Source organism: Manacus candei, unplaced genomic scaffold, assembly GCF_025592945.1.
Source record: "Manacus candei isolate 608988 ecotype Guabito, Panama unplaced genomic scaffold, ASM2559294v1 h1tg000071l, whole genome shotgun sequence".
NCBI lineage: Eukaryota > Metazoa > Chordata > Aves > Passeriformes > Pipridae > Manacus > Manacus candei.
In genome coordinates this window covers 4,644,971-4,668,923 of record NW_026138119.1, presented here as the reverse complement: position 1 = coordinate 4,668,923, position 23,953 = coordinate 4,644,971, and the positions used below count along the sequence as shown (strand labels likewise).

The 23,953-nt window shown below is 46.0% G+C and overlaps 1 protein-coding gene across 6 annotated transcripts in view; it reads right to left on the bottom strand.

Annotated features, from left to right (window-relative positions):
• Window positions 1-17,010, bottom strand: part of RAPGEF1 (Rap guanine nucleotide exchange factor 1) — an 85,999-nt gene extending 68,989 nt beyond the window's left edge. For all 6 annotated transcript variants that reach the window (XM_051808248.1, XM_051808252.1, XM_051808249.1 and 3 more), the window contains exon 1: window positions 16,867-17,010. In XM_051808248.1, the coding sequence (XP_051664208.1) occupies window positions 16,867-16,891 (25 nt within the window). In that variant the 5' untranslated portion in view covers window positions 16,892-17,010. The remainder of the gene's footprint in view (window positions 1-16,866) is intronic.
• Window positions 17,011-23,953: the final 6,943 nt, after the last annotated feature.

The following is a 23,953-nucleotide window of genomic DNA, read 5'->3' as shown; positions in this document are numbered from 1 at the left end:
TTGCATGCTGAAAGACGCGGCTTTATAGAGGGGCTCAAATTTCACACGTGCCCATCTTTTCAACAGGCAAATCCGTTCTGACACTGGTTATTGTTACAGGATCTAAAAAATACAGAGGCACAGCACCTAACATGGGAGTTCTGAGGGCAAACAGGCTACTGCAGAGAGGCTCCAGACAGGAGGAAAAAAGAGGCCGCTGGGTCGTCAGTCAGACTCTTTTTAATCAGGTTGAAACGCTTTGCTGCAGAGGGGGGTTCAGTCTCTCCAATCCACATTCCCATCGCTCATGCTGCTTTCTTAATTAGCAGCAAGTGGACAACAGCTGTCAGTAGCCTGGAGGCCAGAAAGTTATCAGCAAAAAGGGGGATGTGTTAAGGACAGAGACGGGGGGGGGGGCAGCCAAGAGATCCATCCACAGCCAACGTGGGCACGGAACCATGGAATGGTTTGGGTTGGAAGGGACCTTAAAGATCATCTCATTCCAACCCCCTGCTACAGGAAGGACACTGACACTGAGAGGATGCTCTTCCTGCTGGCTTTAGTCTGGTTGTTTTAACATGTGACTAATTGCAATTCAATTTTTTTAAAAAATTTTTTATATTTTTTTTTTAGTATTCCCGTAACAGGAAAATTTAAACGGAGAATAGAAGGAAATGGGATGGCCATCCTAATGTCTTGATGAAAATACATGAGGGTCAACTCAAAGGCACAGAAGAATACAGTCTGTTGCTGAAGTTTTAAGCATAAACATGAGAGAGCAGGGAAAAAAGATGTTTTACTTGAACAGCAGAGAGAAACTTCAGCAGAAGATACAAACTTAACCAGAGGCAACTAGAAGCTCTAACCTCAAACAGCACAAAAATAAAAAAAACTTCACTCAGTCATTATTATTTGTGTATTAAATCCTAGGAGACCAAGCTATTGGTCATGACCTTATTGCACCACATATTACACTAATGTGGGTCAAAAAGAAATCTGTCCCAAAGCGGTGATGCCCTTTGGTCAAACCATTTGCTTATCTCACAACTCCCTGACTGTCTGGATGATCAAGAAATAAAGTAATTGCTTCCCTGTTGGATGCCCTGATTACTGTCATTTGTGGCAATGGGGAACTCAATGCAATTGGAAGCAATAAAATGTATTATTAAAATTCCCCACTGCCCATTTGTTGGTGACAAATTGTCATCACCCTAACTTCAACTTCTTCAGAAAAGCCACACTTCTTTTGAATTTGGCTTCAACTTATTCAGAAAGCAGAGATTTGGAGCAATTTTCTGAGGCCTGGCTGGCAGTTCTGCCAGTTCTAAATATATCCCAGCTTTCTGAGCTTGAACCTAAGCAAGGGAAGCTGGGCTGAAGATGGAAGCATTTCCCCAAGCTGCCAGTAGACTAGCAAGACATCTAAAAACCCTCATCAAATTAAGTGCTTAATTACAATTCAGACTTCGAGACTCTGGAAATTAGGATAATCTTCTGGGAAATTTAATAGTCTCCCACAAAAGAAATTGCAACATACAAGCCAAAAAAAGCACAGAGCCTGGAGAGCGTTATCCCATCAAATCATACCTTGTACTAGATTCCTCACCCTAATTTCCAGAGAATATGAGGTGAGATCCACAACTTAATTTCAGGTTGTTGAGCCTCTGGGAAAGATTAGGATCAACATAACCAGGAGGCTAAATCATGAACAGCAGCCTCATGTCAAAGGTTGAGAAATGTTTGTTGAGATGAGTTGATGGAGAGCTACCTGTGAATGGACCTTCTTAAGCTGGACTTGGTGAACGACTCGGAGGCAAGGCCACAAAGGGCACTGCTGGGAGAAGGTCTCAACACTGCCATTTTTGCACAGACACTGAAATTTTGCCAGCCAACCATGGCTGCAGCCTTGCCAGCCCACTCTGCTCCTCTAGGTGGCATGGTCTGTGCACACAACATTACCTGCATCTTCCCACAGGGAGAGGTGTCACCGCTACGCAGCATCACTTCCACTCTCACTACCTAATGACATCCTTAAAAACATGAACTAGCAACCCACTCACAGGGTTCACGGCTCCAGCAATCACTGAAAAGCCCACAGAAGCTTAGGGAGAAGCAGAGATCATCTGACCAAAGTACCAAGTTAAACCATACCAGGGAATGAAAGGAGGGCAGAAGTTGTACTCGCTGTTCTCACCTCACTACAAGCAGCACCTTCCACCACCACCCATCATGAAGTCAGAAGTACAGAAGAAATGTTTGCACAATGCTCCAAAAATGTAAAGCTCTAGATGACCACTAAGCATCACACATCCTCCTTTTTTGATTCACGAAATTATTGCCTCAAGGGAAATGGAATCTTGTTCTCAAAATAAGCCAGAACATCTCATATTTCCTATTGCCACCACCCTCATGAGCCACGACCCCAGGACCACACTGAGCAGCAAGAGAAGCTCTACTGCTTATGCAAGATGTGTGTGGATGTTCCTTTGCTGTGACATACATTCCACTACTTGCTGGCACATCCCTTTCATCTCCAGGACAACTCTGCTGAATCAAAACCTTGTGACACAGGCAGGATGCTCTACAAGCAACATGAGTGTACACATCCAAAAAACCTGCAAACTAAGAGAAACAAAGGGCAGTGAGAGGTGACAAAGAAGAAATCATATCCTGGTATCAGAGACAACAAGGAACAACACAAAAGAAAAAGCAGTTCAAGCCCAGAGCTGAAATGCAGAACTGGGGAAGTAACTGAACTTGGGCTGGAAGTATCTCAGAAGCTGAGCTATGACACTGGGTTCACTCGTATAACACAGCAGTCATAGGGGAACGAGTTTTCCCCATCATCAGCTTATCTCTGCATCCTGCTTCCAGACAGGTTCACATCTGGAGCACAGTACTCCTTGCTCATTGTTTTTTTCCGTGAGCCAAAGGTCAGCAGTGCTGCTACAGCCTCCCATACATACCCTGGATGAGCCCATGGGAGCCCAGGGCCTCCCCTGCTGCTCAGCTGGCACTGATCAGAGGGGTTTGGGCCAAAATAATAATTTAGTTTTCCAGAAAGTGTAAACTACAGAAATTCACTGAAATGTCCATTAAATTCAAAGCAAACTTTTTGGTGGAAAGTGATGGAATTCTACATATAATCTCCCCAGAATTCAGCTCTGTGATTAAAACCAGAGATAGATAGAAAAAAAAAAAGGTCCCAACTTGCTCATTAGGCAGCTCAGAACAGGGAGTTGACTGCATTTCCAGTGTGTGCCCTGCCTAACACAGGTCCTGGTAAGTCTGAGTGACTTAACCTAACCAAGTCTGAGTGACAGGGGTGCTATAATGCCTGGGAATGTTCAAACCCATGGATCCAGAGGAGATGCCTACTCACAGAAGCAGAAACTGCTTCATGAACTCAACATGGAATAAATCAATTAAATTTGTACCCTGGAGCAAGGGTTTGGGGAGTGTCCAGACAAGACTTTACAAATATTAGCTAGCCTGAAGTTAAATACCTCTCTGTAAACTATCCTACAGACTTTGATACCCTAAGAACCAGGAATTTTTTTCCCCAATATAAAATTCTGACCAAGTGAAAATATGAAAGCAGTTCTTGATACAGCTTAACTAGACTTTGGTACTGATCATTTGAGCCCGCGCTGCTTCCTATTGATATCAAGGCTTTCACAAGATTTTTCCTATGGCTTACTCATAATGAACAGCTGCTCTGGCAACTGCTGGAGTCAGCAGGTATTTCCTGCCCTGAAAAAAAAGTCATCAATATATCTCAGTACAGAAAATCATACTCTCTTTAAAACAATTCATGATAGGGTTTAGATATCAACTGGCTCCATGCCACAGACACTCCCTTAAACAATGGTTACACCCTCTATACAGCTAAAAATGAAAAAGCTGAAAAGGAAGACATTTTACACAAGTTCCCAGGGTAGAACACATCTGAGAAGCACTGGTCTGGGACTGACATTGTTCTACTAAAAGAATAAATATCTGAGTTCAAATCGTATTTCCTTCACCACCTTCCCAGACTTGCACGAGAAGAAAATCCCTCTGAGCTTTCCTTTTGTACTTCTGGTGCTCTCTAGCAGAGTGAAATTTTATAAAACTGTAAATAAATTAGAAGTGCTGCAGATTATGATTTGCCCTTTTGTTAACATCACTTGTAGTGCCAGTGAGCCTGTTTGCCAGCCAAGGAGAGGTCTGAAACTCTTTCAGTGTTGACTTTAAGCTGAATACAAATATTGAGTGATCTGCCTGCACACTGAGTCCTCAACCACAGCGAAGCACAGCAATGCTGCTTACAATGCTGCCAGTGAGACAGGGTGTCAAAACAAACATCATTGTATTAATTGCATCTGTTGATGAACCAGCCCGAGAACAGCCTTGTTTCAATCACAGGCTTTATAAGACAGCACTGAAATGTTACTGTGAGCGTTGAGATGGATGAGTCAACAGATAAAACACAAAAGCATTTGTAAGGAGAGTCTCGCTGGAGTGATTTGAAAAGCTGCACAGCAACACAAAATGATGGTCTTTATTGACATAGTTTGCTAATATAGTCCTTAACCTCGTTTTAGCTTTCAGGTTTGTTTTCTGCAGGATTTCCAGTCAAAGACAGGCAAACACACACGTAGTGTTACCTGTGAGGTGAAAGATCAGCAGAGGCAAAACCAATGGGAAAATACTTCAAGTCATGACAGATACTAATCCTTCTCACTGAGGGAGTTTACTACGGCTCTCCTTGGTATTTGGGAAGCTTTCCTTGACCTTGGGGAGTGGAAGACCTTTCAAACCACTACATAAATATGACACTGGGGGCTCGGGGTCAGACCAAGGCAGGAAGCACTGGCTGCACACCACGGGTGAGCCTCTCCTTTCGTTCTTACTTGGCTGAAACGATCTCTGCAGTGTCAGCTAAGGTCAGCAGATTCAGGTTACTGAAAGAATGACATTTTAAACCTGACCCCTCTCTCATCCAAAACCATCTGCAACTCATCTTTTAAGGCTGAGATTATTCATTCCAGGGGAATTATCCACTAATCAGTTTTTATCTCCAAACCAGGTCCTCACGCTTGCAGCTGGTCGAGAGCTCAGTCTGGCAGAGGTTTTGGTTCCTTCCACTTTCAGAACATCTCCCAAAGGGCAGAATTCAAAACACATTTGATGGCATCTCCATGTGCTAAGGAAACTGGCACCAATTTACCAGCCAACACATCGTGTGCCAAGGTAGAGAGGCACAAAACAAGGCTTCATGTTATGAGTCACTTTGACTTGGAATGGGTCTTAGTTCTTTACAACTTCATACAGGGAACTGCTGCCTGAGGTTTTGCACCACCAGGATCTTCTGAAGCAGGATAAAAAGTAAGCAAAACCAGACTGTACAACAGGAAAAGGAGGCAAGGACTCCAGTGTTTCCCCCAGAATAACAGAGGTCAGCACAGACCTTTGGCTCCCCAGCACACTTGCTCACTAGCCCGGCTGCTATTCTGTATTTGTCACAGTCAAGTGTGAAACTCAAGAGAACCATGTGGTCAAGTGAGTCAGATCCCTGCATTCTGCAAATGCTTCTCCCTGACTTATTATAGTTCATCCTTTTGCTGCAGCTCTGCTCTGTGACAGCAAAGCATTTCATACCCAGTGCTCAACCCGTGACAGCAGTTCCTCCAGTTCCTTCCATTCACTCGCCCATGCCACGTACCAGCATGAAATTCATGTGCATCTCCATCTCCCAGAGCAGACATCCCTGTTCTGTAGGGCCTTCAGAATTAGGATGTGCCCTTCATTTGCAATTATCATGCAAAAAAACCCCCCAAAAAATCCAGGCAGAAAAGCTGCCTCCTGCATTTCACCCAGAGGCCAAGGCAAAATACTGCAAAACCTGCAGTTTGCATCAGTAAACAGAGCAACATAATAGTTTGGTTTATCTAATTTTCAAATTTGAGGTCTACGTTAAAACAAAACCAAACTCAACTCACCTGGATTTCTCCTGGCAAACGAATTGTTGAAATGGCCAAAAATCATATTTTACCAATTGCAAAAGAGAAATTCTGGAGATTCTTTAGCTGGTATGAATCAGGACAAAGGGCATTTTACAGCTGTACAAATGAGAATATTTTGGGAAAGAGAGATGTTTTTAATTCCCTCTAGTTCATTTAATATTATCTAAACATCATAGCTTAAAATAATCCTGACAGACAAAAGAGGCCAGACCTTTCTATCCAATACAGTACAACATGCACTGTATCAAAAGTATTCCCTACTCTCTCCTTGGGTAAAATGGTAGGGATGGAGGAAAAGAAATCCTTTACACTGAAGAGCTGAAATCCCTACCCAGACCCATTTGTTTTACTCTGTAAGTATTGACAGATGAGTAATGAAAACTTTGCTGCAGACACAGCCTGTTCTTCAAGGCAGCATCAGTTAATAAACCACAACCACAGCTGCAAAAATATTAAGGAATTTAACTAAGTGACTCCTTCAAGGGCACAGGATTGCAGGAGGAGCCAGATTTTGTGCTTTGTTATCATCCCAAAAGTTAAGATCATAGTGTGCAACATCAACACAAACCACTGTTACTGTTTTGGATATAAAAGCTTTGAATAACAATTTCATTAAATGTATACAACTGAGTACTAATATTTCTAGCATGATCTTTTTCCATTATGATAATATTTGAAACTTAGTATACTGTGTTGCCAAAGCTTTTAGATGTGAATTATCTCATGTGAGAAGAATTAAATGATAAAAACAGTATAACAGTAAAAACAAAACTCACAGCCTCTAGCTCTCAGAATGACAGAATCATCAAGGCTGGAAGAGACCTTCAAGATCATCTGGTCCAACAGTCAACCCAACATAATCACCCCTAAACCATGTCCCCAAGAGCCACATGCAGACTCCTCTTGAACACTTTCAGAGACAGTGACTCCACCACCTCCCTGGGCAGCTAATTCTAATGCCTGACCACTCTTTCAGCCAAAAATCTGAACTTTCTCATAGGACAAGCCACAGCACTGGTCTGGTAAAATGGCTGAGTGGTGTTTTGCAGGACTTATCAACCTTGGATGCCAGACTTGGATCAAGAATCAACATTAACAGCCAAGTCAACAGCTCACGCAGGCTGGTAATGATTTCAAAATCAGACTTGGTAGGGGAATTTTTTGTATGGGTTACACCAATATCAAAAAAAGGGTTTGAATCCCTTGGACCTTGGCACTTGCCAGGCTTCCAGCCAAATGGAAGCTCAGGGAAGTTCTCCTGTGTATCACTTGTGCTACACCTGATGTCTCCAGGGAGCCCTAGAAGTGTTACAGTGAAAGGTACACCTCACATTTGAGGCCTAATGAACCAGGATAATGAATTCAGGATAAAATCTAAGAGTAAGAGCTGCCAATGCGTATTTAAGGAATTTATACAAGTGCTCTCACCTGAGACAGACAGGAACAAAACCATCTTTGTTTAAAGGCTACCTGGAAATAGGCACAGGCAGTAACAAGAACCAAATTCTCCCCTGGCCTGGTTTTTAAGTGTTTGTTTGCCCTGCCATTTTTATCAGGCTTTTAACAGAAACCCACCCTTCACTGTCCCTGATTGGCTCCTCTGAACTGTCCCCAGAAGATACACATAGTTGCTTTTTACCAAAGGATTCAAGTCACCTTTCCCAAACAGAGTATGGTATAGCTACATTTTCCCTTTAGCACAAATGAAGGCACTGTTTGCAACCCCTCTGATTTCCTCAGTCTTCTTCAGAAAATGTGCAGAAATTTAAATATATTTTAATATCCATTCCTCTGCAAAGTTTGACTGAAATTGGTAAACAAGTCCAAGAGTTATAACAGATGGATGAGCTATCACTACTGCCTTACCAAAGGCTGACTAAATAAGAGAAATACAGACAAGGAACAAGCTCACCTCTGAGATGCACCAAGTTACACACCAAGAACTCAGTGGTTCTTCTTTAAAGGGATATTGTATACCTGAATCTCACAAAACTGGCCATAGTTGAGAGCACCAGCTCATGGCAAACAATGTACTTTACATACCATTCCTTAAATTCACTAGATCATTTTAACAGGGTGGTTCTACAATGTTCTGAAGTGTCTCTCCTGTAAACTACAACAGGGCAGATGGACAGAGCAGGGGACAAAAGTGCCACTGTTCCCAGTGACAAAGAGCAAACAGCCACGCACAGAAAAGAACCACAAAAACTAAGCTTAAAACAGAGACACTCCCCACCTCAGTTTCTGTCAGTTATGCTCCAGATATTGCTCATAAAGATACAAGACTAAGGGGTTTTTAAAGTCATGTGACTATCAGATGCACAATGTTTCTGGGTACTGAAAATTTTTCCCACACAATAGCCCTGAAGAACTAATTCCAAGCAGTAAAAGTTAAACTCAATCCCTGCACTGCTCCTACCATGTTCTGTCAAAAATCTGGCATCAGCCTTAACATCTGATTTCGTGTGACCTTTGCAAGGCTATTTATACAGACAAACCACCTCCTGCATAAACCCATGCTCCATGCTTTGTGTAAATCCCTGTAAATTCAGAGATGAGCTCTAACTTAACCTGCTGGCAGACCTCCCCAGTTCCTCAAACTTACTATTCTTGTATATAATTCAGTTTAAAGCTTCTTCTAACAAGAAAAGCCGAATAGGTGCACTTAAAAAAAAAAAGATTAAATGGATAAAATATAACCAAACAGAGATACTTAATTTTCTTGCATATGAAAGGTGCAGCACACAATCACTCCCGACAGTGACGTGCAAGGCTACATTGTAAAGCAAAAAGGAGATGGGAACCACCCACACTTTAACTCTCCATACTCAAATTGACAAAGTTAAGTTGTTATAGTTAGAGCACAACTGAAAGGATAAATGTAACACCCAAGGAAAGCTGTGTTTCAAACAGTATTGTCCTGTTAACTAAAGCCCACCATCAGATGGATTCATGGAGTGCTGCTCTCCAGAATTGATTGGAATGCACTACACAACCAAAACTAAACTATTGATTACCCTCGGTGAAAACTGAACTATTGATTACCCTTGATTATGTGACTCTTGGTTTGCAAAGGAAAACTTTCTAAATATGGAATTAATTCCTGAGGCTGTTTTACCACCTCCTGGGCAGCACAGACACGAGCCCATCAAAAGGGAAGGGATAAAACAATGCCTGCTGTACACTGGGAACACATTCCCATTTTAATTATTAAAGACTCCCTGCAAACTACAGTTGAACAGATACAGAACTACATGTTCAGTCTCTTAGTAAAATTCTATCAAAGTTTAATCAACCAACCAACTGCAGTATCTGTTTAGTCCAATTTTACCAGCCATGAGTAACTATTCTTTAATTTTAGCCTCTACTGAATTTTTCCTTTCTCTTCAGAAAGCCTTAAAAAGAAAATTCTCTCTTCCCCCCCCCACCCCTCAAAAACCCAAGACTTTTTTTACACGTCAGGGATGAAATTAAAGATCTTGCTCAGAATATAAATGGGACTGGTTCAGTGAATGTGTTAAGTACTCAACAAAGGGCATCCCCCCATGAAGCCTTCAGAGAGAAAGAACGAGAGCATGGGAGTGCAAGCAAGCTTTAACCTTTCTCCCTCAGTAGAATAATGAATTAGGGTTTCCTTGGAGGCACTGATGGCCACACCAAGATGTTAAGTTACACCCCAAAATGCACAGTATTTTCATGGCACCAAAAAAGCTCTACCCAAAGCAGCAGAGACCATCACCCAGTAAAGTAAGATAATGCAAAACATGCTTTTGCTTAATTCAAAGACCCTCAGCCCCATAATTAAGGAATCTCTTCTTCAGTGCCACCTCTGCTCAACTGACCTTCAAAGTGGGAGAAAATGGGAACCAAAAAAAAAAAAAAAAAAAAAAAAAAAATAAAGGAACCTGAAATCAAAATGCTAGCCAGGGTTTAGAATACAGCTCTTGTCAATTCTCAAATATTTTAGATTGCTTTCATAAATATGATCAAATAGAAAGCAAGTGTAGGGGGACCAATTCTCCCAAACACCAAGTGAACATTCTGATACAGACCCTCTTTTCCTTGTACTTGTTTCTATTCCCTTCTCCCTTGCTCTCAACAGGAAAACACTATCCTACAAACTCCAGACAAGGTGAGCTACAGTAGCAACTAAAACAGCAAACAGATTTAACATGAAGAGACTATCTGAAAGCTGAAGAGCTTTCACTGAAATATGCAACCCAAATAAAAGTAGATCAATAATCTGATCCATCAGCTTTCTCAGGCTGCTTCACAGAGCACGAGGGGACATCATTTCCCTCTCGGAGATGAAATTGTTTGCACTGTCAGTGCCATTGTCACACACCACAAGAAGAGATCAGAGATGTATTTTTAAGAGTGGATGCTGCGGGTCGGGGAATAGAGTTGTAATTTGTCAGGCTGCAGTAACGTGAGCAGCAGAAGTGCAGAGCATTCCTCTGGCAGCACGTCCCAACCTGCAGGATTCCTGCAGCTTTTCCGGATTGCTGAAATTCATCTTCTGTCTCTTCGCCTTGGAACGGGCTCCCGTGAAAGCCGCCGGGAACGTCGTCCTTGCCCGATTTCCCCCCTTGTCATCCGTCTTGTCTTCTCCTCCCCGCTCTCCTCGCACGCAACTCACCCACCGCTCCCTCCTCTTCTCTCCCCAGTGGGCTGGGCAGCCTCTCTCTTCTTTCCTGCTCTTTCCAGCCATTCCATCAACATCTGCATTTGCGATGTCCCTTTTTCCTTCTCTGGTACCCTTTTTATACGTTGAGGAGTTTGTACATCTTGAAGTTCTGGGGCCGCAAATTCAAACTCGCAAAGGTGAATAAATCCAGTTTTCCTTCAACTTGCTCTCCCTTTTCCTCTAATCTCTCCTAAAGCCCCAAGAACAACACACCATTCTCCATTACCATCCCCTCATCCCATTGTGTTCTATAACTCCTCTCAGCTGTAGATTATGCAAGCCAAACTTTAGTTATTTAGGTAAAACTGACAAATAACAAAGCCAATATCCTTGCAATAGCTATGTTATTTTAATATTCCTTCCATACCGCTTCCATGACACTGGCTGAATCCCATAGTTTGCTAATGGTGATAAGGAAAAAGGATGTAACAACAAAGCAGAATTTCCCAAATATTCAGGCACTTGCAGCACAACAAATTTTCCATTTTTTCAGAGAGAAAAGCTTATTTTGTCACAAATCTGAGAAGCTGGAGGACCCCTCGCCATGCACAGGATTTTTCTCCAGATGACATAAAGTCTCCGCAGCCTGGAAGGATTTCTTTCATAATAAGCAACATTACACAGAGGTCAACAGCTTTGCAAACTAGCAAAGGACCCCAAACCTCTAGTTTCAGCAGAAAAATGTTGGGATGACATGCCTTGGAAAATGGAACAAGTTATATCTACTACATGTATCCAAACTATGCAAAAGATGGGTGTGGTGAGGAGGGGGAGAGAGGAAGGAGGCTATTAAATCACCTTACCTGTAGTTCTGACATGCAATTTGTTATTTTTAATATATGACATAGTTTCTGGAGTTTTATCTGGCACAAAGACAGGAGATGCTCTCTATCATTTTACCTCTGCTGGGGCACAAGGACCTTCCAAATTCGGTGCTACGGTAACAAACAATTGCAGCTTTCACCTCCCACCAGCCCAAATGAGAAGTACCCGTAATACACATAATGACTGAGTGATTGAATTAACTCTGATTAGCCATAAATGCCTCTGCCAAGACAGGCATAACATCTCTCTAGCTTCTCTAAAATGAAGTCTAGAAAATTAACTCTTCATGTTCCTCCATTTGCAGTTCAGATGCTGTAAGATTCTGAACTAAATGCTCTCCTTCCAAAGGATTTGAAAGTCAACAGCAAAGCTCATTTCACCAATTCTACCCACAGGCTTTTGACTTTGGAAGAAAGAAGGTCTTAATGTATATTTTTTATATACATCATCATTTTATATGCAGTATCAGAGTCTATCTGCTCCTACAGTAGAGTCACTAAAACCAGCTGAAGTATCAACTGCAATTCAAAACTTCCAGAAATATGAACAAAACCCCAAGGAAACCTGGAAAAGGGGTTACAGATTGACTCCTTTCCCTAGAAACAAACCACCTGGTTTCTTCCACTCAGGCAAGACACTGCAGCAAGCAAAGCCATGCTGGCAGCCCATGGATCCCTTACAAGTAGGAAATGTTTGCTGTAAGTGAATCAACAGACCTAAATGAGAGATGTTTGTGTTACAGTCTTGACTGATAGTGAACTTCCACTCCTCTCTGCTCACCAGGAGGTTAGCAAGAGCCAGTAAGAGTTACCACCACATAAAAATCACACCAAGAGATATATTTAGTCATTGTGGTTCAAGGAAAATGATTGCTTGCACTGAAAATAAATTTTGCAATTGTTTCCAGTTTCTGCTTTTTCACTGACTAAGGCACATCCCAGCTGCTTCACATTCCAGTAGCCTTCAGCTGTCTTTTTTTTTTTTCTCCAGTCCTTGCCCACTTCCCTCTTACAACTGCCCTGACCATCCCAATCCTGCAGCAGTTATCCCGCAGGCTGCATTTCGGAACACGCCAGTCCCGAAGCAACACAACACCTGTCAAGCCTAAGATGGCTTACAAAAGATGGCAAATTCTCTTTGTGCCATTTTGTAGAAAAACACACTAAGCAGTGATGTTCTTGCACCTGTATTTTGCCCCTCCACAAAACCAGACTGAATTGCTGATGCTGTTTAAACAAGTTACAATAAAACACACGTGGGATGTCACTTTGGGAGAAACGTATAGTAGGAAACAGTAGGTGCTAAAAGCCCAAGTAAGGAAGATTTGGAAATGAATTATCTTTAAGGTTGTGAGGTGAGTCTTTAATTCTCAGAGTATAAAACAAGAAATTTAATATTTTTTAACTTGGTTTGAAAGCCACCAGTAGAGCAGCACTTAAACCAGTTAACTGCAAAACTTTTCACCTGAAAGCCCCCACTTACACTGAGAAACACGGTACAGTGGTGAATGCACAACAGAGTTCTGCCTAGTAACTCACCTAAGCATGACAGACAAAGAGAAACTGCAGAAAATTGTACAGGTGTAAAAACTATGCAGGCTAATTTCCATAGAATGATCCAAGAGGCGATGACAGTTCAAAATATATCCTCCACAAAAACAGGAGGAAACTTCACATTAATACAAAAACATTTGCAGATGCACAATTCAGAATCACATAAACTGGCCTGGAGGACTCTGGATAAGCATTAAGTTCCTATAGAGATGGGAATAATCTGACCTCCTGAATTGTGTCTGCTATTTTTGCCATTTTCCTTAAGAACAGAGTTCTCCTGGGATTAGCCCTAGATGTTTATCCCACCAATACTAAAGGATGAGAATTTGAGGTGAATTTGCTTATCAGGCAAGTGCTTATAAGTAAAAGGTGAAGCCAACAGCATTTTTGGCCTACTGGGAATAAATACATCCAGTTGAACCCTGAGCAGAATAGAGATGACTGCCTGCACTCCAGGTAGCTAAGACTCAAAACAGTTATTTTAAACAACCTTTAGCAGACAGCTGTTGGAAAAACAAGTTCACAAGGGATATGAAAACCCTGCAAGAAATTACAAGATTAAGACTGAAACCCCCAAGTAGAGTAAACCTTCAAAGTATGGCACCCATATGTTCTTTGGTTTTAATAAAGGGCATTCTTGAAGGGACCTGCTTCACCAAGAGCTTTAGGTTAGACCTGATGTTGTCTAACTGCTCCCTTGTTCTCCCTGAACGATGCAGAATAGTTCAATTCCCTGGAGCATGTAATCCATCAGGTAAATAAATACAGGAATTCATGCATTGCCATGGTAACAGGAAACCCAAGTAGAATCTGTGACCTTCTCCGCTCTTTCTTGGCATCCCTATTTTGGATTTCACATCAAAAGGGTGAGAGCAAATATTTCCTGAAAGTGAAGGCAAAAAGTCACAGTTCTAGAGTGCAGAAAAGCCAACAGCCATTCCTTCTCTTCAAGTCAATGAGGTTCTGCTTTGGAAAAGTATTTGGAAGTCTCCTGGCTGGAACCTAACAAAACAGGGGCTCTAACACTTGTTAAACCAAAATATACCATCTTATTCTACGTTACCAGATGGCTGCCCTTCACTCCAAAGCAGAGCTCTGAATTGCTCTACAGTGACCCTTCTGTTGATTAAACAGCAGCACTGAGAGGCTCCAGAGGGAGCCTTGTCTGCTCTTTCTTCATGGACAGGATGGTAGCTGCTATCTCTAATCATTTATTATTGTCTTTTATTGAGTGCCAACAAGGTGTTTCAGTTAAGGACCCAGGGAGCAGATGGATGCAAGATTTCTGGGGGTCTAACCCCGTAAAGGATAATATATTTTTCCCAGCAGCCTTTCTAGATGGACACATGAGTCAAACCAAAGCCAAGCCCATTCCAAAGTTTGTCACAATGGCTTGTGGTCAGGCAGGAGCCTATTTTATTTACAACATAAGGCATTATGCATGAATTTCTGCTCCTATAAGAGAAACAAATTCAAATGTGCACAAACACACAGACCTTAGACCTCACAGCATTTGTTCCATGACTCCCTATCCTTTGTTCTGCTACTGTACACGTTTTGACAAACAGTATCCCAGAATTACTGTGGTATTCCAGCCTGTGTTTATTCGGTGACGCTGTTAACAAACTGTTTGTGTCAATCAGGAGTTCAAACACTCAGAAACAGGGATGGGGATGGGGACGCTCCTGGACTGGAACAGCTGGCTCCCAGCCCTCCCTCCTCGCCTCTTCTCCTCCCGTTTATATTTGGACTGGATTTTTTGTTTTTAATATCCCTTTTTAAAGAAATGAAAGTACGAGCAGTTGAAAGAGGACAGACTCCCAGATTTACGGTTTCTCTTGTTCAGCAAATCATCCCCACGACAGACACCCACTAGAACAAATGCCTCCACATCGAGGTTGCACCCACTGCATCTCCCAGCTGTATGCTCACAGCACCGACCTGGGGACAGATCCTGCACGATCCTGGAATTTTTCAGTGGGAGCTCAGCGTGTCTGGTCTCTAAGCTGAGCAGCGGATGATTTTTATATGGTATTTTATTGCTATTACATGGCATTTTATAGGGTATTTATCTTTATACCATGTTTTTTGGCCTTTCTGTTCCACTGTTTATGGAACCACTCTGCGTTTGTGTGTGTCTACAGAGTCATCCTCCCGCGCTTGAACTCTCCATGCTGCCTCACCAGTGTGCAGTTGTATTTACTATTCTCACAGGGTTATTTACTGCACACGAGTAAACAAAACGTGATCACTTATTTATACGTCTGTAATTACTGTCTACAGTTACTAAATCCCAAGCCAAATTCACCTCCAGCATAAACAAGTGGCAATTACTCCTGGGCTGCCCCCAGGTCTGTGTACTCTGCTAACACCTTCCTTACTCAGTGGAGTAAGGGATGAGAGGAGGCAGGGAAGCATGGAAAAGCACGGGAAAGAACAGCCAGGATCCCAGAGCAAAAATCCGCAGCCAGAGCAAAGCGCTACATCGCGATACAATGTAAAGGATCGTGCATCAGATTAACCTGAGATATTTCTGGAGTAACATTTGTCCCGTGACGCGATGCACACTTGTTAGACAGTAACTCAGCGCGAAGAGCTGGAAACATGCCTATGTTCTCCAGGGAGAAGGCGGCTGCCAGGGAGCCAGCCTGCTCATCCCCCGAGGCTGCTCAGGAACCCGCATCACTGGAGAACACACTCACACACGGTGCAGCGCAGGAGCCAGAGCAAACCCGGCTGGAATGATCAAAACCAGAACGCGCTGCTACCGACTCCACTCCTCGGAAACAGGAATCTTTCCTACGTCCGTGGCTGCTGTCCTGGAAAGCCTGAACACTGAGCTCCCTGCATCCCGACTCGGGCTGCTGCCCTGCCTTCCCCAGAAGGAAGCTGCCTAGCTATTCCTTACAATAAAAATACAAAACAGCATTGATTTTTCTCTGCTAATTAAATGCAACATAATTAAACTACGTAACTTCGCTGCTTGATTTGCACAACGCTAATTGAATCTTCTTAAACGTACTACTCCCACTACGGAGAAAAACATGGGCATTCAACCATCTAAAGTGACAACTGAGAACCAGGCACGACTCCAGAAGCACAGAGAGACAATATGATCCGTGCTTGAGCGTTTCCTTGTGAGAGCAGGAGGAATCTCAGCAGCCTCCCCTGGCTCTCATGAGCACCCCAAGCAGAGGGGAGAGCTTAGCAAGGAAGAGGGAAAAAATGAGCAAGTCCCAGCTGACATTTGCCTACAGACTCGTCTTTTCACAAACACCAGAGGAGGAAAGTTGGAAGAAGTTGAAATTAATCATTGCGTGTAGGCCCCAAAAGCGCTGCAGCGCCCGGCTGCACTGATGCTCGGCTGCATGGGGAGGACGGAAGGGGTGCAGGAACGTAAAAATTAAAATAAAAGAATTAGGAAAAAATGAGAAACAAATAGGAAAGATGGGGGGGGGGAGGAAAACGCGGAGAAGACACAAAGCCTGACCCGGGCAGCGCAGGACCAGCCCCGCGGGGGGACGGGCTGAGCATCCCCCGCGGCTCCCCGGGCCCGGCCGCGTTCCGGGCCGCGCTCCCCGCCCGCGCTGACAGAGCCCCCGGGGGGAGCCCCGCCGGGGATGGGGGGCCCTGCCCGGCTCCCCCAGCCCCGCCGGGCCGCGCCAGGCCCGCGGCACCTCCGGCAGCTCCAAACCTCCGGCAGCTCCGGCAGCTCCGGCAGCTCCGGCAGCTCGGCGGGGCGAGCGCGGCCGCCCCCCGGCCGGTCCCCCCCCGGCTCCGCTCGGTCCCCGCGGGGGCCTCCCCGGCCGCTCACCTGCTTTCTCGATCTTGCCAGACATGTCGGAGCCGGCGCTCGGGCCCGGCGGCGCTCGGGGGGCCGGGCCGAGCAGGGGCTTTGCCGGGCTCCCGCGGCTGCCGGGCGCGGTGCGGGAGCGGCTCCGGCGGCGGCCGCGGTGCAGCAGCGCCCGCCCCCCGCCCGCTCCGCGGGGCCGCGACGGGAAGGGGCGGCCCGGGGCTCCCGCCGCGCACGCACCGCCCCGCACCGCCCGGCACCGCCGCCCCGCGGGCACCGCGCACACTGCAGGGGCGGGGCCGCGCCGGGCCGGGCGCGCATCCCGGAGCCCCGGAATCCCGGGATGGGTGAGCAGGGCAGGCACCGAACCGCGACCCTAATTCCCTGCTGGGGCAGGGTCGCGCGCGGAGAACGTGGGGCAGGGGGGCGTCCGGGCGGGACTGGGGTATCTCCGGCGAGGAGGCGCCGCACGGTCTCTTAGCAACCTGTTCCTGCGCGCGGTGAAGAAGTTTTTCCATATGTTCGGGCGGAACTTCCTGAGCATCACAGAATGACTGAATCAGCTAGGCTGGAAAGGCTCTGAGATCATCGAACCCAACCTTTGACCTAACACAGAATCACAGGATCAGCTATGATGGAAAAGACCTCTGAAGTCATCGAGTCCAACCTTTGACCCAACACCACCTTGTCTACTAAACCATGGCACTGAGTGCCACATCCAGTCTCTTCTTAAATACCTCCAGGGACGGTGATTCCACCACCTCCCTGGACAACCCATTCCAGTGCTAAATCACTCTCTCTGTGAAGAACTTCTTCCTAATGTCCAATCTAAACCTCCCTGGCACAGTTTAAGACCATGCCCTCTTGTCCTATTGCTGGTTGCCTGGGAGAACAGATCAACACCTGGCTACAACCTCCATCCAGGGAATTGCAGAAGGTGATGAGGTCTCCTCTGAGCCTCCTCATCTCCAGGCTGAACAACCCCAGCTCCCTCAGCCACTCCTCACAGGACTTGTGTGTACTCCAGTCCCTTCACCAGCCTTGTTGCCCTTTGGACCTGCTCCAGCCCCTCAATATCCTTCCTAAATCAGTTTCTGCCCGTTGCTTCATGTCCTAATGGTTGGCATCACGAAGCAGAGCCTGGCTCCATCTTCTTGGCACCGCTCTTTAGATATTTATACACATTAATGAGGTCATCTCTCAATTGCCTCTTCTTGAAGCTGAATGGCCCCAGCTCTCTCAGCCTTTCCTCATATGAGATGCTCCAGTCCCCCAGTCATCCCCATTGCCTTCCACTGGACCTGCTCCAGGAGCTCGTGTCCCTCTTGTCCTGAGGAGCCCAGAACTGGACAGGTTGCAGGGTCCAGGCAGGAGCAGGGCTTTGGAGCCCCCAGCACTGTGGGGGAGACTCAGCACCACGGGGCTGCTGTGACCTCAGCTCTGCACCCCAAGGCAACACCCAGGGGATGGGGGACACCCCTGGGCATCTGGATCAGTTCTCCCCCCAAAACACAACCCTCTGGGTATGGGATTGGGAGGAGTAGGGACCCCCATTCTGTTCTGCCTGGGGATGTCCTGCCAATGCTCCTGGCCCCTCAGAACCTCCTAAGGCCTCACAGGAATTGTATTTTTCTGAATTTGCTGCCATTGCAGAATCTTTCTCTTGGAGCAATGAACAACAAAATTACAATTAATCAACTACAATTAACTCTCTACAACTGTCTGAAAGGAGGTTGTGACAAGGTAGGGGTCAGCCTCTTCTCCCAGGCAACAGGACAAGGAAAAACAGCCTCAAGTTATGCCAGAGGAGGTTCAGGTTGGATATTAGGAAAAATTTCTTCGTGGAAAGAGTGGATAAGCATTGGAACAGGGCTTCCCAGGAGAGTGGAGTCACCATCCCTGGAAGTGTTCAAAAAATGAGTAGATGTAGCACGTGGCCACTATAGTTTTAGTGGGCACAGCGGTACTTGGTCAAAGATTGGACTCGATAATCTTGGAGGTCTTTTCCAACCTTAATCATTCTATGAAAAGGGAGTAAAGGTGGCATTGGCCAAACCTGACACGTTTTTTGAGTCCAGCTGGACACTGGTGCTGATGATACAGAGCATTCTCACACTTTCTCTAGACAGCCCAAATCCACACTCAGAGCAACTGTGGTCAATGTGAACCTGGGTTGCCAAAGCACAGACAAACACTGTGCTTGCACTCCCATTCCTGGCTGCCTGACACCCTCAGCTCTGTGTTTGCCACCCTGACTAACACAGTTGCTATAATTTGAGCCCAGGGAGCAGTGGCAGCTCCCTGGGGACAAGCAACTTCACTCCAGAGGAAAGCAACAGCAGAGCCAGTCGGGATGGCCCTAGGCAACAATAAAAGAATTACGGTCCTATTTGAAAATCAACTCATTCCTACAACTTAATTAGGGACAAATTTCACAGCAGTGCCGTGACTTGCAGGTAGCACCCTGTGCTACAGCCCAATAAATCCCTGAAGCCTGGTGAGCTGTCAGAGGCTGTTTACTTCTCTTATGAAATAAATCATTCACGAGGTTGCTATTTTTGTCAGCTTTATACACAACTTTTAAAGTGACTTCATCAGGCTGTTTAAACCTCTCACACGCCCGGGGCTGGGCACAAGCTAGAGGAGGAAATGTCTAAGAGGCAGACTATGCATTTTTCTCTCATTAATTTTTTTGTTGTTGTTGAGAGGCTCATGGAGAATCCTGAGAACGCTTTCTTAATAAATCTAACAGAATAAGATTTAGGTGCAGGCTCTTCCCTCGCTCACACAGATGTAAATGGTGGCTGTCGTAGCCACGCTGAGCTGTGCTGACTCACCCGTATTAGTGAGCGATAGTAAGGAGGAGCTGCCGAGGGTGATGCTAATGAGAGCAGACCCGACCGCCAGTACACACAGGAAGCAGACAGATGAAGTAAGAAACTGCTATTCTTACACCCTCCGTTTTTCAGACTTGGGCAAGGAAGAGGGAGCGTGTGTGCAATAATGTGAGATATGAACAGAACAGCTAATAAATCGGAAGGTCTTTTCACAGGCTCTGATATAAAAAGCCCCGTTGTGCCCGGGGTGTGTTGCCTTCCGGGGGATGCTGGAGTTTCTCTGGTGCTTTCTGCATTAAGATGTAACTCACAACGCCGGGAAAACCTGATGCTTCTAAATATTCCATGGAGTCAGCTGGGGAAAAATGTGTTGTTATGGACAGAGCCATGGCCAGGAGAGCAGAAGGAGAGCTGTGAAGAGAGATGTGACTTCTTGGGCTGTTACAGAGCAGTTTGAGATCCCGTGGGGATGGTTCTTGTTGCGAGCTGGGGATAGAGGAAAGGGAATGACGGCAGCTGGTTACCTTCAAGAGGTACAGGAAACATCCTACAAAGAGCCAGTTTTCCAGGTGCAGATGCTACATCAGGAAGGAGAGAATAATATGTTGGGTACCTGTTTTGCTGTCAGATGAGATCACAGTGCTAAACATCACCTTGCAGCAAGAGGCATGCCAGGTGCGTGTGGGGGCAACAGCCGGAGCCTCCTTCCCCAAATGTTTCTTCGCTGGGAGAAACTCCCTGGCAGGAAAGCTGCCAGCAGCACTCCAGGTGGTTGGTCTCTACCTGCAAACCCCTCCAGTGGATTCTGCCTCAGCCTTGCCCACCGGTGCTGGGCAGACATAAACCGCAGCCCCACAGGGTCATTTCCCGCAGTGAGTCACTGAACTTTACAACTGACCCACCGAACAGGGGAAATTGTGAAAGGAATACTAACACGACTATTGAGATGCGCAGTTAGAGAAGAGCTCTCCTGCCCTCTAGTGCCCTTCCCAAATCCCGAGCTGCTCCCGCCCCAGCGCTGCTCTCCTGCTCTCCTCCAGTTTGTGGGATCAGGGCTAGGGTCATGCTGGGTCTATCTCCGCAGAATTGCCGGGAGATGATGGCCGTTCACCCCCAAACACAGTTGTCCGAGTGGGTTTCAGAAGCAGAGAGTAACCAGGATTATGTACAGTTTAGCCAACTACCTTCTGGTTGCCTTCTGGACGTGATAACATCACTGGTCAGGGTGGTGGCAATTTGGTTAACAACGAGCTCCCTGAAAGACCTTATTCAACGTGCAGAAGATCCCCAAGTGACAAACACGCCACAGCGACCCGATGTGCCCCTGCCATCACCTCAACTCAGCTTGTGGGGTGGAAAGTTTTGCCCCTGGAAGAGTTAAAAAAAAAATTGGTGGAAACCGCTGAAGCAAAAGGACAAGGTTCTCACCTCCTCTTAATGGCTGTAAACCCTCTGATGTCTTCGGGGGTGGAAAGAATAGGAGTGAGATGCCAGTATATGGGGGAGGAGAGGAGCTGTTCAGGGAGGAGAATAGAACAGCATGATCGTGGGGGACACACTCTGGGTCAGAGGCTCAGAGGAGCAATGGAGAAAGGGACAGAGCTTCTGTGTCAGTCACCTGGAAAAATATACAGTGCTGTGGGCACCAAAGTTCATATGAGCAAAAAAGGGCAGATGGGAGACACTGATTTGGGCTCAGCTTCACTTTCTCCTCCTTGAGGAAGGGTCGGTGTTCAGGGTTTTTCGGAGCAGCAGTTGATGGTACCTGGCTGGTCCCAGCTGTGTGACAGACCCTGGAGCTCTGTGTGCTGGAGTGAGAGACAAGTTGTTATTTGGAGAGCTGGTGGTCTGGGCAGACGGGGCAGACGTGGGTTCCCCCTGTGCATCTCCCGTGGCCGTAGGGCTGGTCCCCTCGGGGGATCTCACGGCCGAGCCCCGGGGGAAATTTTCACTGATTCTCCTATTCTGACACATGATGGACAGGACTTGCTTTCTACCAGCCTTTTCTTTTAAAAAAGTAGAATTTGGGTGCTGACTCTAGAGGGCAGCATATGCCGGCACATGGGGCTGGGGGGGCCGTCGCTGACCCCCCCATGCCCGTCGCAAGCCTGAGCCAAGCGAAGCCTCCGGTGCGAGGAGAAAATCCCGGCAGTGGTTATCCCGAGGGAGCAGCCACGAGGATGCTCCCCAAAGGCACACACTGACCTCTGAGCATCCGAGCACCAAAAAGGGGGAGCAGGAGCAGAGAGATCCCGGCCAGGCAGCAAGTGGGTCCACTCTGTCTGAGGTGGGACAAGGAGTGATAGATTCATAGAATGGTTTGGGTTGGAAGGGACCTTTAAAGGTCACCTCGTTCCAACCCCCCTGAAACGAGCAGGGACACTTTCCACTAGACCAGGTTGCCCAGAGCCCCGTCCAACCTGGTTTTGAACACTTCCAGGAATGGGGCATCCACAACTTTTTTTTTTTCCTGGACAACCTGTGCCAGAGCCCCACCACCCTCATTGTAAACAATTCCTTCTTTATATGTAATCTAAATTGACCCACTTTCAGTTTGAAACCATTACTCTTTGTCCTATTGCAACATCCCAACCTTAAAACACCCTGGTCTCTTCCCTGCTTGGTCACAGACCTTTGATTTGTTTTGGTTTTTTTTTGTTCCCCAGACAAATATCTGGAAGGGATGAGAAACCAACATCAAACAAGGGAAATCTCAGCCCAAATCCTCAGCCACTACCTGGCCACATGAGCACACGCCCCTGCCAAGACAGAGGGACTAGCAGGGGTTAACCAATAAATAAATAAATTGCACTTTCATATCTGTTAAAGTGGCAGCTTAAAGTGAAGCTTTTCAATGTCCTTCTCTTAGTCTTTCATGAAAAGAAGTAAATAGGAAAAAAATCTGTTGGCCTCACACTGCCACAGAAGTATAAGGTGGATCTGAGAAGGAAGGCTGAGAAGAACTCCAGGCCCCGGGATTATTAAAAAGAAAAACTGAGAGAGAGATTAAACAACTTTTGACAAACCCTCTGTACATTTAAAGTAATTAGGAAGGTGAGGGTGGAAGGAGAAAAGGCTATAAAGGTTCTGTCTCTGGTTTAATCTTTTCCCTCTTCCGGGAACTATATTTCACTGTGAAAACATAAACATGTGAATCACCAGAACAATATATACAAGCTAACAAGCTGTCTGGTACTCCAGGGTGTTTCTGTCAGCACTTCCTTAGTGGTCAGACGTCTGGCTGTCCTTTCACCTCACCACACGAGGAGGTTCATATCAATAGCTCATCCTCCTGGGGTTTACTGGGATAATGGCAGGTAATTCAATAAAGACCTTTGCTGTGCATGGCTGAAGCTCTGTTGCTGACTTTGCTCACCACATCATGGTCCATCTTTGCTGTCCCTGAGGAGTAAAAGGAGCTTTGAGAAAGGATTCTGGAGCCTGTCCTGACCCTGCTACCTTCTGGCTCTGAAGTCTTTGTGCTAAGGACGGGGATGGTGGGAAGGTCCACTTGCAAATTCTGAGGGCATCTTCTCAGAGACACAGCTGGTCCCAAGCCCATCCCCATAGAATAGGCTGAACATCAACTAGTGCCACTCTGCATCACAGACCTGGGCCAGCCTCTGTGCACTGAGGAGGAGCTCCACACCCAGACCTGTTCCCATCCACCTCTTTGAAGGATCTCCTGGAGAGGGAGACAAGTTACCATATAGCCAGGGGATATTCAGGAAGGACAGGATGAAAGGGCCCAATTCAGAGCATCAGAAACAAACCCAGCCCGTACACAGATGCTCTTTAAAACCTTGCTTTTCTTCCAGGTCATTTTCCATGGACAAGTGACCCTTCCTGCCTCACACTACAGAGCAAGCAGATGCTGAAGGTGAACAAAGTCACTCCCTGCAGGAAAGAGCGAAACGAAAAGGAATCAAAATAGGAAATGAAAATCAATATTCCAAAGTCAAATAATAAAAATTGTGTTATGGAAACAAAGGTCACCCAGGGAAAAATGTAATTGGACGTGACAGCCTAGATTTCCTCTCTCTGCCAATCCCTGGTGGGGAGACCTTGTGACCAAGCCAAAGTGTCACCTGCCCACGTGGCTGTACAGCACACAGTCTGTACAGCTGACAGCAGATGCAGGAAGGATGGGGGAGAGAAACCTGGGGGAGCAGGGGGAGATGCAGGCGGTCATGGTTTGAAATAGCAGAGGTCTTGCAGGGCAGGAATGAGCTGTGTTGGCAAATCCACCTGGGGAGCCCAGCACTGGATAA